Source organism: Salmo trutta, chromosome 6, assembly GCF_901001165.1.
Source record: "Salmo trutta chromosome 6, fSalTru1.1, whole genome shotgun sequence".
Classification (NCBI taxonomy): Eukaryota; Metazoa; Chordata; class Actinopteri; order Salmoniformes; family Salmonidae; genus Salmo; species Salmo trutta.
This window is the reverse complement of record NC_042962.1, coordinates 7,681,528-7,697,319: the sequence shown is the minus strand read 5'-3', so window position 1 is coordinate 7,697,319 and position 15,792 is coordinate 7,681,528. Positions and strand designations below refer to the sequence as shown.

General features: G+C 42.7%; 2 protein-coding genes across 5 annotated transcripts; one reads left to right on the top strand and one right to left on the bottom strand.

The window, feature by feature from the left end:
• Window positions 1-1,181: 1,181 nt before the first annotated feature.
• fam168b (family with sequence similarity 168 member B) lies at window positions 1,182-10,705 on the bottom strand. Of its 3 annotated transcripts, XM_029755151.1 has the most exons (9): window positions 10,364-10,704; window positions 9,970-10,166; window positions 6,186-6,280; window positions 5,967-6,053; window positions 4,959-5,101; window positions 3,450-3,636; window positions 3,208-3,329; window positions 2,875-2,885; window positions 1,182-2,775 (listed from the first exon to the last, which is right to left on the bottom strand). In XM_029755151.1, exons 3-7 carry the CDS (start codon window positions 6,259-6,261, stop codon window positions 3,220-3,222), a joined length of 603 nt encoding a protein of 200 aa, XP_029611011.1. In that variant the 5' UTR covers window positions 6,262-6,280; window positions 9,970-10,166; window positions 10,364-10,704; the 3' UTR covers window positions 1,182-2,775; window positions 2,875-2,885; window positions 3,208-3,219. The 3 variants fall into 3 exon arrangements, with proteins under 3 accessions (XP_029611011.1, XP_029611012.1, XP_029611010.1); XM_029755152.1 differs by lacking the exon at window positions 2,875-2,885 and having other exon boundaries at window positions 10,364-10,705; XM_029755150.1 differs by having other exon boundaries at window positions 1,182-2,885.
• A 135-nt stretch (window positions 10,706-10,840) lies between these two features.
• Window positions 10,841-15,189, top strand: LOC115195361 (F-box/SPRY domain-containing protein 1). Of its 2 annotated transcripts, none has more exons than XM_029755149.1 (3): window positions 10,841-11,313; window positions 11,822-12,178; window positions 14,202-15,189. In XM_029755149.1, the coding sequence occupies exons 1-3, from the start codon at window positions 10,996-10,998 to the stop codon at window positions 14,385-14,387; spliced, it is 861 nt and encodes a 286-aa protein (XP_029611009.1). In that variant the 5' UTR covers window positions 10,841-10,995; the 3' UTR covers window positions 14,388-15,189. The 2 variants fall into 2 exon arrangements, with proteins under 2 accessions (XP_029611009.1, XP_029611008.1); XM_029755148.1 differs by having other exon boundaries at window positions 10,842-11,313; window positions 14,181-15,189.
• The last annotated feature ends 603 nt before the right edge of the window (window positions 15,190-15,792 follow it).

The window sequence follows — 15,792 nt, the reverse complement described above, 5'->3', positions numbered from 1 at the left end:
CAGAATTTTGAATAAGGTGGCATCCTATGACGGTGCCATGTTGAAAGTCACTGGGCTCTTCAGTAAGGCAATTCTACTGGCAATGTTTGTCTATGGAGATTACATGACTGTGTGCTAAATTTGATACATCTGTCAGCAACGTGTGTGGCTGAAATAGCCGAATCCACTAATTTGAAGGGGTGTCCACATACTTTTGTATATAAAGTGTATTTTTTTTAGATTACTGATGTTACTGTCCCCACTAATACTTAAATACATGTAATTTTGTCCTTGAAACATTTAATTTAAATACAAGGCTTATTGGCTGACAAAAGTGTTACACCATCTATTAACTCTGGGGTGCGAAGACATCCACAAAAAGACATCTTCGTTTTTTTTGCGTTTCATTCATTTGGAATATGGTCTAGAACTTTCTTTCACTTTGAACATGCAGTAGTAGTAAATGGTGTAGCTCTATAGGGAAAAAAATGAAATTCAAACCCTTTTTAGATTACATTTTAAGACAGCAAAATGTGAAGACTGTATAAGTGGTTTGTAGACTTTCCCTAGACACTGTAGCTGGGCATTTAGTATATATATTCCCACAAAATAGTATTACCATGATCATCACGTTCATACAATGCAGTGATGCTGAAGGTAGATATCTAAGACGTAAGGTCCATCTGCTGGACATTTATCAGACGGGACGAGCCTCAAACAAAGGCATCCACCTGGGGCAAGTAGACATAGGCTTCAGAGGACATAGCTCGGTGTTATCGTAAATCACCTTAACACCTCGGACCCCATAGCTCGGTGTTATCGTAAATCACCTTAAAACACCGTATCCCATAGCTCGGTGTTATCGTAAATCAACCTTAAGACACCGTATCACCTCGCACCCCATAGCTCGGTGTTATCGTAAATCACCTTTAAAAAACCACATCACCTCGACCCCATAGCTCGGTGTTATCGTAAATCACCTTAAAAAACCACATCACCTCGACCCCATAGCTCGGTGTTATCGTAAATCACCTTAAAAAACCACATCACCTCGACCCCATAGCTCGGTGTTATCGTAAATCACCTCAGACCCCATAGCTCGGTGTTATCGTAAATCACCTTAACACCATATCATCCTTGGATCCCCAAAGATGTGCAGGTGACATGATTCAATGAAATGGTTAAATAAAAAACCTTGACAATTCTCATAATAGTATTTATTTTGTAGTCTTTCTCGACAACCCAAAAACACATAAGACATTACAAAACAGATTCAGTAACTGAGGTGACTTAGATTAGATAGGCAACATAGACGAGTGACTCAGACAATGATATAATAGGTGAGTTCTGGGTTCTTGAGGTATCTTGAGAGAGACATCTCACGTCAGTTAAGTTCTGGCTTCCTTAAAACAGTGTCTCAAATAAGAATTTAATGTGTATTTTCTTCCAGTAGTGCTTAGAAAATTATAATACATTTAATAATTTAATAAAGTTTCAAACCTGTTGAAAATGTCTCAGGTTAACATTGATTTTAAAAGTTTGTGGCTCTTGGTGTGGTTAAACCCAAACCAATGACAGAAAGTAATCTGTAGACATGTTCAGGTATGATACATACAAACAAGCATACATACATAAATACATACATCTGTATGTGCAACGGTTTCAGTATTTTAAACCTCTGAAAACAGAATTATACACAATCACTCATTGTCTGCAGGACTGAGTCCAAGTAGTTGTAAATAGATTCCTTTCCTTTGCAACCAGCAATAGATCACGTCACGACAGGTCTGTATCATTCTGCTGTCATGATGTAGGGGATCTTAGGACAATGGTCCAAGGGAAAGGAAATTATCTGTCTAAGACCGTTGGAACTTCTACATGGATCTCTGTGTCCACAAAATCTTCCAATGGGCAAAGAGTGTGGAGAATGGTTTAGTGTTGGAATGGACACAGAGGCACAAAACAAACAAAAAAAGCCCCACTTTCCCAAACTACAAAAAAAAAATCCAACAGACAAAATGTTGACACAGCTTCATCTAGAAAAATAATACTGTGCCAGCAACAAGTCAAACAAAAATCTGCACGGCTTGTGTAGTAATTCTAAAGCTGGAATCGTTAATGGTGAAACAGCCAAATCCGTTTGTGATATTACCACAAAGACGTTACTGCAAAACAACCAACACTGTTGTTCCCCCTCTGACACGAGCAATAGAGGAACACAAAACATACTGCACATTTATTTTTTTACCGTGCAGCTTTGCAACTAAAACAATAACAGTGGTGGAGCAGCTAGTGGCAGCGTTTCCCACCTACTGTGGATTCCATCTTTAAGATTGTTTGTTTGAAACAAACTTTTTTTCCTCTTATTTAAGGTTTCAAATTAAGACACGACATCAGTGATAAAAAAATTGCAGTTCTTATTCTTAGTTCCTTTAGATTCAATCGTTTTCTTTTTGATTTTGCATGTCTCAGGTAGATTGAGCGAGCATTATTTAGCATACACACACACACGCACGCACACACACCTTGATATGGATCCCAAAAATAAAAACTCATCCAAACTCTCTTTTAACCACTTAATAGTTAACTACACATTTCTAAAGACAGTCCACAAAACACAAGTTTGCATGGAGGAGACTTCCAGTGGCCATCTGACGGAAGATATGCAGCAGAGTGAGTGAAGGATTCTGGGATAGCGTTATTCCAAACAGGAATAGTCAGGAGTGGGAAGATTCTCTTCATCCCGTTCTGAAGAGACCTGTTGATGTATGGTTAGGATTCAGATTCACATCATGCCTAGAAAAAGGAAGGAAGAACAGCTGAAGGGGGTCATCATCATCATCATCATCATCATCAGCTGTAGAATACTGGACGGGAGTGTCAATGCATATCTACCATCTTCTGACCTGAACAGAGAAGCAGAGGAAAAGTTGATTTAATACACAGTAATATCGATTGTTTTCCTACACATAAAATGTACTTCTATTGACATGCAGCTATTGACCACTGCCAAATTTTCCCAACATGTTTGACAACCCTTTAAAATGGTAACAAGTAGGCCACCCTTCCTGCATTTTCCTGCCGTAAGAGTAAAAAAAAGTGATTTTATAACTATAGAATGATCAGTTTTCTATGCTATTGTATATCCATGTGTTCGGTGTTTGTCCCAGGCAGATTGACCAGAGAGAGCATGAAATGGGGAACACGGAGGACGCATTCACTACTCACAGTGCCATCACTTCACCACTGGGGGGGCACATAGCTATAGGTGGGTGTGCCTGGGTGTCGGTATGTGGGCATCGGGACTTGGTGGGGGGCGAGGGGATTCGGGGAGTGCGTCAACAATGTTCCTGTAGAAGGGAGGGAGGTGAGACAAGAGCAAAACCATTTCTTCATCCATGTCAAAGATTTGTACGCTGTGTAGAGACAGGATAGTATAAAAAAAAAAAGAGGAAAATATTGGAACTCACCAGCTGACATGGCCATAGTGGTCCCTGCTACCATCCCCATGGCAACGCCATTGTGGGGGCGAGGTGGGTGGTGCATGGGCGGGGCATACATGGCTGCTGGCATCCCATTGGGCTGAACCACTGTAGTGTGATGTATGACATGGGGCGGGGCTGCGTACAGTGGCTGTGTGTAGTAAGTGCCTTGATGCTGAGAGAGAGTGAGAGATAAAGTCAGTGCCTCAGAGAGAGAGAGAGAGAGAACTCACGTCAGTGCCTCAGAGAGAGAGAGAGAGAGATCTCACATCAGTGCCTCAGAGAGAGAGATCTCACGTCAGTGCCTCAGAGAGAGAGAGATCTCACGTCAGTGCCTCAGAGAGAGAGAGAGATCTCACGTCAGTGCCTCAGAGAGAGAGAGATCTCACGTCAGTGCCTCAGAGAGAGAGAGAGAGAGAGATCTCACGTCAGTACCTCAGAGAGAGAGAGAGATCACGTCAGTACCCCAGAGAGAGAGAGAGAACTCACGTCAGTGCCTCAGAGAGAGAGAGAGAACTCACGTCAGTACCTCAGAGAGAGAGAGCTCTCACGTCAGTACCTCAGAGAGAGAGAGATCTCCCGTCAGCGCCACATTGAGCCAAGTACAACTACAGCAGCAATATGCAGCAAGCTAATGTGTATGGAACCGATTCAGACCTAGGAAATGTCTGCCTTTCTGACGCACTTCTCAGTATTTGGTATTCAGACTTAACTTATTCAGTCGCGTAATGCACTCTGCAGGAGTGGCTACCTTGCGCGCTCTGAATACATTTAATTTTTAAAAAAATACTCTGATCTTGTAGATTATTTAGGTTTAGGAAAGTATTGATGAAACCCTTTGGGCTGGGGGCAGGGACTTGGCCCTTCCGGCGTCTCGGGGCGGGTGGGAGTCGAGGGCACCCACTGATGGGAGCGCACATTCGTATTGTATTGTCTTAATAAAAATTCATATTTAAAAAAAATACTATATATATATATATATATATATATATATATATATATGTATGTGTGTGTGTTTTTTAAGCTTTGGAGAGCCTTTACGCAGAAAAGAAAGAAAATGGTGGTTTGATTCATTCGGAAAATTACCACATTCAGTTATTTAACTCACGGTAACACTGGAAGATTAGCGTACATAGAATTATAATAGGGAGAATAGTGTCCAATAGCAGGCTATACCCTCGTCTACTTCCTGCACTAACCATGGAACTGTGTGATGTACCGCGCCAGGTTCAAACTGTTACGGCTTGGCATAGGAGAAATGCTCGCTAACAGGGATGCTAACAAATTCATGCACAGTATGGAAATATCTGGGATCTTTCAATTCAGCTCATGAAACCAACACTTTACATGTTGCGTTTATATTTTTGTTTAGTACAGTTCTGCAAGTACAGCAAATAAGCAAAAAAAAAAAAATTGGTTACGTTGTACTACTTCCGATGGTAAAGGTTGATTGGATATGTTGCAGTAGTCTGTAGATGAACTAACGGACTGACTGACCTGTGCGTAGGGGTTCTGTTGGGGGTAGGTGCTTCTCACAGGGTATACTGCTCCATTGTAGGGGTTGGGTGACGAGGAGTAAGGTGGGACAGCCCCCGTGGTGGGCGAGCAGGACATTTTAAAAGGAGTGCCTGGAGCGTAACCTATATGAGACATTTCAGAGATATCATCTGGGGAATTACACATTTTAACAGGAACAAAAACAAACAACACATCAGGCTTGGCCTTTGTCCTAAGGGCTTGTAAAGGGACTGACTATTGTCTGACTCCTTTCTGAATCTGTACAACACAAAAGAGGGAAGTTTCAGTCAACGGCAAAATATGTGTAGCTGGAAAACAAGACGAGAGGCAGAAACATTCGGCTGAATTCAATCATCTCTCCTGAGAGCTGTCTGGTTCTCCATGTTTAGCTAAAGGTGATGAAACCATGGTGCACAGAGTCACAACACAGAGGCAACCGCTGAAAGCTGCTGATACACTACGTACAAAGACTGCGATTGAGTTAGACTGATTCAATTCAAGTCAGGATTAAGCCTTCAGTAGTGTATTGGGATGCAACGGTGCCATGACCGGCTGCACGTTCCTGCCTAACTGATGCGTTCAGCTGGGGGGTGTACTCACTAGGAACCAAACAGAACCAAATGGAACGGAGAGGGACGTACCTGAATTTGTCCAATGGAAACTCAATTGCAACGGTTTGGACTAATGATTAAACCCCCTGGGGGGGGGGGGGGGTATGTATTTATTATGGAAACCGTTTACCGTTTAAAAACCAAATGGAAGCAAACAGAGCAAAACATGAGTTTCTATTGGATAAATTCAGGTAGGTCCCCATTTCCTTCCATTTGCCTCCGTTCAAGAAACGTTTTGCAACAGAATCTGCGTATTAAATACACCCCCCGGTGAGGCTGGGGGATCAATTCCCACAGAAATCACACACTAAAAATGGATGCACTGACTGTACAAGGGCAGGCTTACATGCAGCTCTGGGAGGGACTGTTACCTTACCTGTGGGGAAGGCTGGGTGATTGGCTCCAGGGTGGTACATGTTGGGAGCATAGGCAGGGGAGGCTGCATACCCCACAGGGAATCCAGCTAGGAGGTCATAGGTCATACAAGTGAAGTTCAGAAGCATCAGACAGACATTTAGAGAAGACCCAAGAAAAAATGTATAAAACTGTGTAAACACTACAGGCTCACAAACTGGTTAAAGGGCTCTCTGCCTACCTGGGTATCCTACTAAATGTCCCTTTTGATTGGCATAGGGAACCCCTGTTGGTGCAGGGCAGTACACTGGGTTCATAATGCACACTGTTCAGATACTGCAACAACCAAGACAAGAAGCAAACATTATATTGTTATGTTAATGTTAGATACAAAATCTGATATGTTCTTCATTAAAAAACATTTTTGGAAAAAGTAGCCAATTGTCATACTTGAGTAAAAGTAAAGATACCTTCATAGAAAATGACTCTAGTAAAAGTCAGCCATTAAAATACTACTTGAGTAAAAGTATTTGGTTTTAAATATACTTAAGTATTAAAAGTAAATGCAGTTGCTAAAATATACTTAAGTATCAAATGTATAAATCTTTTCAAATTCCTTATATAAAGAAAACCATGTGTTTAGTGAGTCCGCCAGAACATAGAAAGTAGGGATGACAAGGGATGTTTTCTTGATGAGTGTGTGAATTAGACAATTTTCCTGTCCCGTAAAGCATTCAAAATGTAACGAGCATTTCGCTACACCCGCAATAACATCTGCTAAATATGTGTATGTGAACAATAACATTTGATTTGAGTACTTTTGGGTGTCATGGAAAATGTATGGAGTAAAAAGTACTAGAGGTCGACCGATTAATTAGGGCCGATTTCAAGTTTTCTTAACAATCATAATCGGTATTTTTGGCCACCGATTTCTCTATTTTTTTTATTATGTATTATTTTATTTAAAACCTTTATTTAACATTTTATTTAACTCGGCAAGTCAGTTAAGAACACATTCTTATTTACAATGCCGGCCTAGGAACAGTGGGTTAACTGCCTTGTTCAGGGGCAGGACGACAGATTTTTACCTTGTCAGCTCGGGGATGCAACCTTACGTTAACTAGCCCAACGCTCTAACCACCTGCTTTACATTGCCAAGGTAAGTTGCTAGCTAGCATTAAACTTATCTTATAAAATAAACAATCAATCAATCATAAACACTAGTTAACTACACATGGTTTATGATATTACTAGTTTATCTAGCCTGTCCTGCTTTGCATATAATCGATGTGGTGCGCATTCGCGAAAAAGTACCTAACCATCAACATCAATGCCTTTCTTAAAATCAATACACAAGTATATATTTTTAAACCTGCATATTTAGTTAATATTGCCTGCTAACATGAATTTCTTTTAACTAGGGAAAATGTGTCACTTCTCTTGCAAACAGAGTCAGGGTATATGCAGCAGTTTGGGCCGCCTGGCTTGTTGCGAACTGTGAAGACTATTTCTTCCTAACAAAGACAGCAGACTTCGCCAAACGGGGATGATTTAACAAAAGCGCAATCGTTGCACGACTGTAACTAACCATAAACATCAATGCCTTTCTTAAAATCAATACACAGAAGTATATATTTTTAAACCTGCATATTTAGCTAAAAGAAATCCAGGTTAGCAGGCAATATTAACCAGGTGAAATTGTGTCAGTTCTCTTGCGTTCTTTGCACGCTGAATCAGGGTATACAGAATCTGGCTCGTTGCGAACTAATTTGCCAGAATTTTACGGAACTATGAAATAACATTGTAGGTTGTGCGATGTAAAAGGAATATTTAGACTTATGGATGCCACCCGTTAGATAAAATACGGAACGGTTCCGTATGTCACTGAAAGAATAATGTTTGAGATGATAGTTTCCGGATATGACCATATTAATGACCTAAGGTTTATTATATTATAGTTAAGTCTATGATTTGATATTTGATAGAGCAGTCTGACTGAGCGGTGGTAGGCAGCAGCAGGCTCGTAATAGTCAAAGGTATATGGTTTAGAGAGAAATAGTCGACGCGTCATAATTCCTGTAATAACTTGCGGCTGAACTTGAAAGGGGTTCCTTCGTTATTTTACCGTTCATGTCTTCCATAGAGAATGTCTTGATCTACTTCAAATAAGGTCTGTGTTTTGTGCTTAAACCGCCTCGGCGTTTTGATACCCGTGTAAATCTCACTAGGTAACGTTTGTCAACATATTTTCATAAATCCACTCTACAAAATGTTTTATCTTCGCTTATATTGATCAGAGTTATATCCTATGGATATCTACACAGTTATAAAATTGGCAAGGTGGTGTAAGCCTAAACCAAACACAGACCTTAAGTTAATCTAAAAATATCCTATGGAATAAATGAAGGAACCGCTTTTCAGGTTTTGCTAGAAGGTGTCATGGGAATTATGACTCGCACTTTGGTAGTCAATTCTTACCGTGCCCATTATTAAAATAGGATTTCCTGCATATAGAAATTACAGTTTTTGTTTTCAGCATTCATCACAGGTAACTTAAACTCTATTTTTATTATTCAAACAGTTGAGAGTATTTGTCTCCTAAGCAGACTCTTCAGTATCGTTGTCATTTCAGAGCTGTGTGTCTGTGTGTACACGTACATACATATATATATATATATATATATATATATATATATATATATATATATATATATATATATATATATGGGGGAAAAAAACATAATAATAATCGGCCGACTAATCGGTATGGGCTTTTTTGGCCCTCCAATAATCGGTATCGGCGTTGAAAAATCATAATCGGTCGACCTCTAAAAAGTACATTATTGTCTTTAGGAATGTAGAGAAGTAAAAGTAAAATTAGTCAAACATATAAATAGTAAAGCAAAGTACAGATACCCCAGAAACCTACTTAAGTAGTACTTTCAAGTAATTTTACTGAAGTACTTTACACCACTGTTAAAAACAAAACCTTTGCTGTCACATAACGTATTGCTTGTCGAGGAGGATGCAATGCTATGTCATGACTCATGATCTGAATCATTATAGCTTCACAAACAAAACTGTGAGAAGAAGGTAGCTAGCTAGCAAACCAGTTAAACTAGCCGCAATAGCTAACTATAGTACAGTGCATTCAGAAAGTATTCAGACCCCTTCACTTTTTCCACATTTTGTTACATTACAGCCTTATTCTAAAATGGACAACTACACACAACACCCCATAATGTCAAAGCAAAACCAGTTTTTTTAGACATGTTTGCAAATGTATAAAAAAAAATTTAAAAAATGAAATATCACATTTAGATTTCATACCCCCCAAAAATGAGTGTTCGTGTAATGTTCAGAGCATCCTGAATACACCTGACCTGTGATTTTTATTCAAACAAATTCCACCCTGGTCATAGAACTAAGCCATGTCAAAATACGTAGAATTGTAGTAAATTTGCTTAAAAACAGTAACAGTTGTGCTAGGGGGGTACACACATAGTAATAAATGTCAGTCCAAGCCCTCTTCAAAAGTTGGCAGCCCTGAGCAGTTAGCTAGTACATACACAGATTAATGTTTTTCCTAAATCCTAATTAGCCATCATGTGCCGCCTTTTCTTTCACTTGACACATTTAGAGTATGGGACCCCCTGGTCGCAGTCATGGACATGGACGTTTATCGATTAACGATAGGGCAGCTAGCTACAATTCAACACATTACGGTACATGTTAACAGTGACATTATATTCTTGTGCTTCTGTGCTGACAAATTCCAATGGAGCTTTTAACTATGGAAGCTAACTAACTAATATGCGTTTCTCAACGGGCGATGCAGTAGCTCCACAACAACAAGGGCCGCGGGGTGGCATTGCGTTGGGGCTTCAGTCGCATCTCTCTCCTTGTACTTAATACTGGCTGTCCCATTCACCCTTCAACCACCTCTTCATTATTGTCAATCTTGGCAACTGGTTTAACAACAGATACCAATTGTAATATTAGGAATAGTTGTAAACGTTACTTACGGTTGTAATTTCTCCGTTTCCGACTGTTGTTCTTAGGCTCAGATGTTTACTTTTGGTTATTTGTATTTTTGTTCTCACTGTTTCTGATTGACGCTGTTCTTTACTGCTTGACTCACTGCGCACAAAAATTCTCCAGCAACCGGCGTCACTTCCGGGTGTAGTGAGTCTCCATTGTGCCCATGTCACGTGATGTCGTACTGCAATAAAAGGTGACTTTCACTTTGCTGTCTCTGGGCAATGCTTCTCGGACAGCGTATGTATTAACATGTTATACGCTATTATATCATTTATGTAATAGAGTAAATATACTAATGCATAAGCATCATCTGTCATAAATAATAGCTATGGGGGTGTTTCAATGCATTATGAATTTGTAGAATATATAATATTGGACCTTTTTTGTTGGTGTTGGATCGTGTTGGTATTGCTCAACAATACGTTGTTCCTAAAAAATAACTGCAATCAAATCTGAAAGAAGAAGCATTCTTGCATTCACCTATTTTCTATCTGTCAATGACAATTTACAACCATCCCCGTAATGGAAGTTGAATCTGTACACAGATCTAGGATCAGGAAACCATATTTCAATCTTCAGTTTGGACTCTAGGCTGGCTGGAGGGTAAAAATCAAATCTGACTGTAGATCAGCTGTAAGGGGCAGACAAAGGTCCTAACAGGAACACAAAGTAAAATGCACCTATTATCATTTTCCAGACAAAAAGTTATTTATGCGATTATCTCCGTCCCCTTTTTTAGAATTAAAGATTGTGAATCCGAATAAATATGAATTTATATTAATTTAGAAATGCATGATTTATCAATTTCTGTACAAACATTTCCGGGACCTTGACTAGATTTCGCTTCTCACTTTACCAACCCGGGGTGGGTCCATGGAAATACATGCAGAACAATACCACCGCCGTGATTTAGGCTCGTATTGTTAAAAATGGTCCGTTTTAATTCATTTTAGTTAGGAATTTATGCTGTAAAACACAATTTATCTGTCGGCGTCCTCAACTAGACAAATATGTCGGGAGCGGCCGCCGGAGGGGCGCAGTCTTGCATCGGCGCAGCCGCTGCCAGTTGTAGCTCTGCCGGGAACTCCTTCGTCGCAGCCGGCGGAGGTGTGGGAATAGCAGGCAGGCTACCCAGTCGGGTTCTTGAACATGTGTTCTCTTATCTGGATTTGTATGATCTAATGCGGTGCTCGTTGGTGTGCTGGCATTGGAACAACTGCCTAGCCGACGAGAACAGCGAGGTGTGGCGGAGTCTGTGCGCTCGCTCTCTCAGTGAAGAGGCACTGCGCTCCGATATTCTCTGCAATCTGCCAACCTACAAGGGAAAGGTAAGCTATATATGCTAACGTTTGTTTACTATTTGAAAATCATCGTGAAGGCCTATAGCTATTGTTACAGACTTGTATGATTTCAATCCAGATTATACCACAATGAATAACTCACGCACCCACTTTCAGCACACATGTTAGCTTGCCATTCAATCAGACCGCCTACTCATCAACGTTATTAGTCACACTCTGTCATGCATAGACTAGTGTCTAGCGGTCTGCACACGCCCTGTTTATTCGACGTCTGCATTCAATAAGATACATGAGCATGATGCAATACTTTCCTGAATGAGATAATGTAAGTGAAATAGTATAGCTATGATCTCTGGTTGCTGGTACATATGTTGATTCAGACCTCATCATTTGCTCTCAATTCATCGAGATGCACCAGCCATTTTTGATCAATTACATGGATGGATGGATGGATGGATGGATGGATGTGTTGATCCTCTTCAAAACCCTGACCCATCTTTGTCTGCCTACTCTCCTGTCTTCTCCTCTCCTGAAGCTCAAGTCATACCAGCACGCTCTGAGTTCCCACGACTGTTCACGTAACGTCTACGTGAAGAAGAACGGCTTCACCCTTCACCGCAACCCCATCGCCCAGAGCACAGACGGAGCCCGCGGCAAGATTGGGTTCTCTGAGGGCCGCCATGCCTGGGAGATCTGGTGGGAGGGGCCCCTAGGGACCGTGGCGGTGATCGGCATTGCCACCAAGCGTGCTGCCATGCAATGCCAGGGTTACGTGGCCCTCCTGGGTACTGACGACCAGAGCTGGGGCTGGAACCTGGTGGATAACAACCTGCTCCACAATGGGGAGGTCAACGGGAACTTCCCACAATGCAACAACGCTCCCAAATACCAGGTAGGTTAGCAACGTGTTTCTCGTGGGTCGTATTCATCACTACACCGTAGCAAATATTTAGCATCAGAAAAATGCCATCTAAACAGCGAGTTTAGTGCTGAAGTTCATGGACGTTGTCACTACGGGGTGAGCTGCAGAGTTCAGGGACGTTGTCACTACGGGGTGAGCTGCAGAGTTCAGGGATGTTGTCACTACGGGGTGAGCTGCAGAGTTCATGGACGTTGTCACTACGGGGTGAGCTGCAGAGTTCAGGGACGTTGTCACTACGGGGTGAGCTGCAGAGTTCAGGGACGTTGTCACTACGGGGTGAGCTGCAGAGTTCAGGGACGTTGTCAGTACGGGGTGAGCTGCAGAGTTCAGGGACGTTGTCAGTACGGGGTGAGCTGCAGAGTTCAGGGACGTTGTCAGTACGGGGTGAGCTGCAGAATTCAGGGACGTTGTCAGTACGGGGTGAGCTGCAGGGTTCAGGGACGTTGTCACTACGGGGTGAGCTGCAGGGTTCAGGGACGTTGTCACTACGGGGTGAGCTGCAGGGTTCAGGGGTGTTGTCACTACGGGGTGAGCTGCAGAGTTCAGGGGTGTTGTCACTACGGGGTGAGCTGCAGAGTTCAGGGACGTTGTCACTACGGGGTGAGCTGCAGAGTTCAGGGACGTTGTCACTACGGGGTGAGCTGCAGAGTTCAGGGACGTTGTCAGTACGGGGTGAGCTGCAGAGTTCAGGGACGTTGTCAGTACGGGGTGAGCTGCAGAGTTCAGGGACGTTGTCAGTACGGGGTGAGCTGCAGAGTTCAGGGACGTTGTCAGTACGGGGTGAGCTGCAGGGTTCAGGGACGTTGTCACTACGGGGTGAGCTGCAGGGTTCAGGGACGTTGTCACTACGGGGTGAGCTGCAGGGTTCAGGGGTGTTGTCACTACGGGGTGAGCTGCAGAGTTCAGGGGTGTTGTCACTACGGGGTGAGCTGCAGAGTTCAGGGACGTTGTCACTACGGGGTGAGCTGCAGAGTTCAGGGATGTTGTCACTACGGGGTGAGCTGCAGAGTTCATGGACGTTGTCACTACGGGGTGAGCTGCAGAGTTCAGGGACGTTGTCACTACGGGGTGAGCTGCAGAGTTCAGGGACGTTGTCACTACGGGGTGAGCTGCAGAGTTCAGGGACATTGTCAGTACGGGGTGAGCTGCAGAGTTCAGGGACATTGTCAGTACGGGGTGAGCTGCAGAGTTCAGGGACGTTGTCAGTACGGGGTGAGCTGCAGAGTTCAGGGACGTTGTCAGTACGGGGTGAGCTGCAGAGTTCAGGGGTGTTGTCACTACGGGGTGAGCTGCAGAGTTCAGGGACGTTGTCACTACGGGGTGAGCTGCAGAGTTCAGGGACGTTGTCACTACGGGGTGAGCTGCAGGGTTCAGGGACGTTGTCACTACGGGGTGAGCTGCAGAGTTCAGGGGTGTTGTCACTACGGGGTGAGCTGCAGAGTTCAGGGACGTTGTCACTACGGGGTGAGCTGCAGGGTTCAGGGACGTTGTCACTACGGGGTGAGCTGCAGGGTTCAGGGACGTTGTCACTACGGGGTGAGCTGCAGGGTTCAGGGACGTTGTCACTACGGGGTGAGCTGCAGAGTTCAGGGACATGGTCACTACGGGGTGAGCTGCAGAGTTCAGGGACGTTGTCACTACGGGGTGAGCTGCAGAGTTCAGGGACGTCACTACGGGGTGAGCTGCACACAGAGGTATAGATACATCTGAATACATGAATGGAAATGTCCTATTAAAGCTCTGAGCCATTGTTTAAGGCTGATGAACCGTCTCAATGAAGTGTTTCTAGTTGAAATATTAGATTGATATTTATTTATGGGATGAGTTATGCCTGTGCAGTAGGATGTATGTCAAGAAGAACGCTACCTTTAAATTAGGAGTTCTCATAACAGTAAGCATGTATTAATTGTAGCTTGAAAGTGAAGCCATTCTCTGTATTGTAGCTGTTACTTACTGTTATATTACTTTCTAGTGTAATGGTGTGCGTCCACAGATCGGGGAGAGGATCCGAGTAATTCTGGATATGGATAACAAAACCCTGGCCTTTGAGAGAGGCTTTGAGTTCCTGGGAGTGGCCTTCCGAGGGCTTCCGAAAGCCTGCCTCTTCCCGGCCGTCTCAGCTGTCTATGGCAACACTGAGGTGACCATGGTCTACCTGGGCAAGCCTCTGGATGGGTAGCACTACCACAAGACCAGCCGGTGCCATATCAGATGTGCCAAGGATAATGACTGATGGTTGGCACCCGAGAAGACTCTAAACTAACATTCCACAACCACTGGAGTGGAACCTAAAATCGGCATGGATGCTAGTGATCGTTGATGGACAAGAGGGGAGGTGGGTGTGGACCAGAGGGTTTTCTGTCTCAACATGAATGTTATCCACTAGCTGCTGGACCATTTTATTTACAGTATGGGAGGACTTGACTTTTTTTAAATGTTATTTTATGAAGTAACAACACTGCTGAATCCCGTACATGCGGTTGGTTGTATGTCTGTTCCTATGAGGCCAAACCAAATATGAACTGTGGCAAATATGTAAAGAAACCTCATCGTATGATAGAGGAACAAGTCATCATCATGAGAATATTGTAGATGTGGAAATGTAAAGCTGTAACATTTCTAGAGCACAAGTGTAACTGCCATGAGGGGGAACAGTGGAGTGATTGACCCTTGACCCTTTCAGAGGACTACATGCAGTATGGAACACTTTTTAGCCAACTGACCATTAAAGCCAGGAAAGACTTCATCAGTAGCAAAGCTAGCTAATCATGCGCATGCGTTGCAGTATAACTGAAACATCTCCTCTCTTCAGATACATTGTATAGGAGAGCAGAAGTCCGGGGACTACATTACCCTTTGTGCATCCATTTTAATTGTGGTGGTATTAGTCCTAGTATTTCATGATATTTATTTATAGGTTTTAATCCGTGGTACTATTGAAGAGCTCATGGAAGCTTCAAATAAAGGCTACCTGGTGTCAGTCTGATTGTTTCATAATGCTTCCACAAGAGGGCAATCATTGCTTTGTCTATGTTATATAAAAAAGAACCACCTACTGAAACATTTTTAATAGGCCTGTATTTTATTTACTTCCTTAATCAAAAGGCACTCGAACATCTGAGCTGTCTTTTGTTGCAAGTGCATGGTAACAGTTGAATAAGATAAGAACGAAGAAGAAACCCGCACACTGCCCTTGATAGTATCACTGCTCTTTATTTAGCTTTTACGTATCTGCTTCGAGGCTTCCACCTTTCAATGTCTATATTATCTCCCTTATTCTACAATCAAATCCTTTGTTTTGTCTGCCTTTCTCATAAAGTACATTTGGTGTTTGTGGGCTGAATGAACTACGGGAGAGTGTCAGTCTGTAGGCATTCTCAGATGCCCTCGGTTAGCTTAAAGCAGGTTTCTGATTTATAGTTTGATTATAATGTACTAGTTTGTCAACCGGTTTCCTGGGTGTGTGTGTGTTATAACCACATGAAAGCTTAGAATGTCAGCGGTGTTCTACCTCAATGCTACTCGTGCACACTCTTGAGGAGGGAGCATGAGGGATGTCTCTGTACTGTTTTTAAAACACAAGG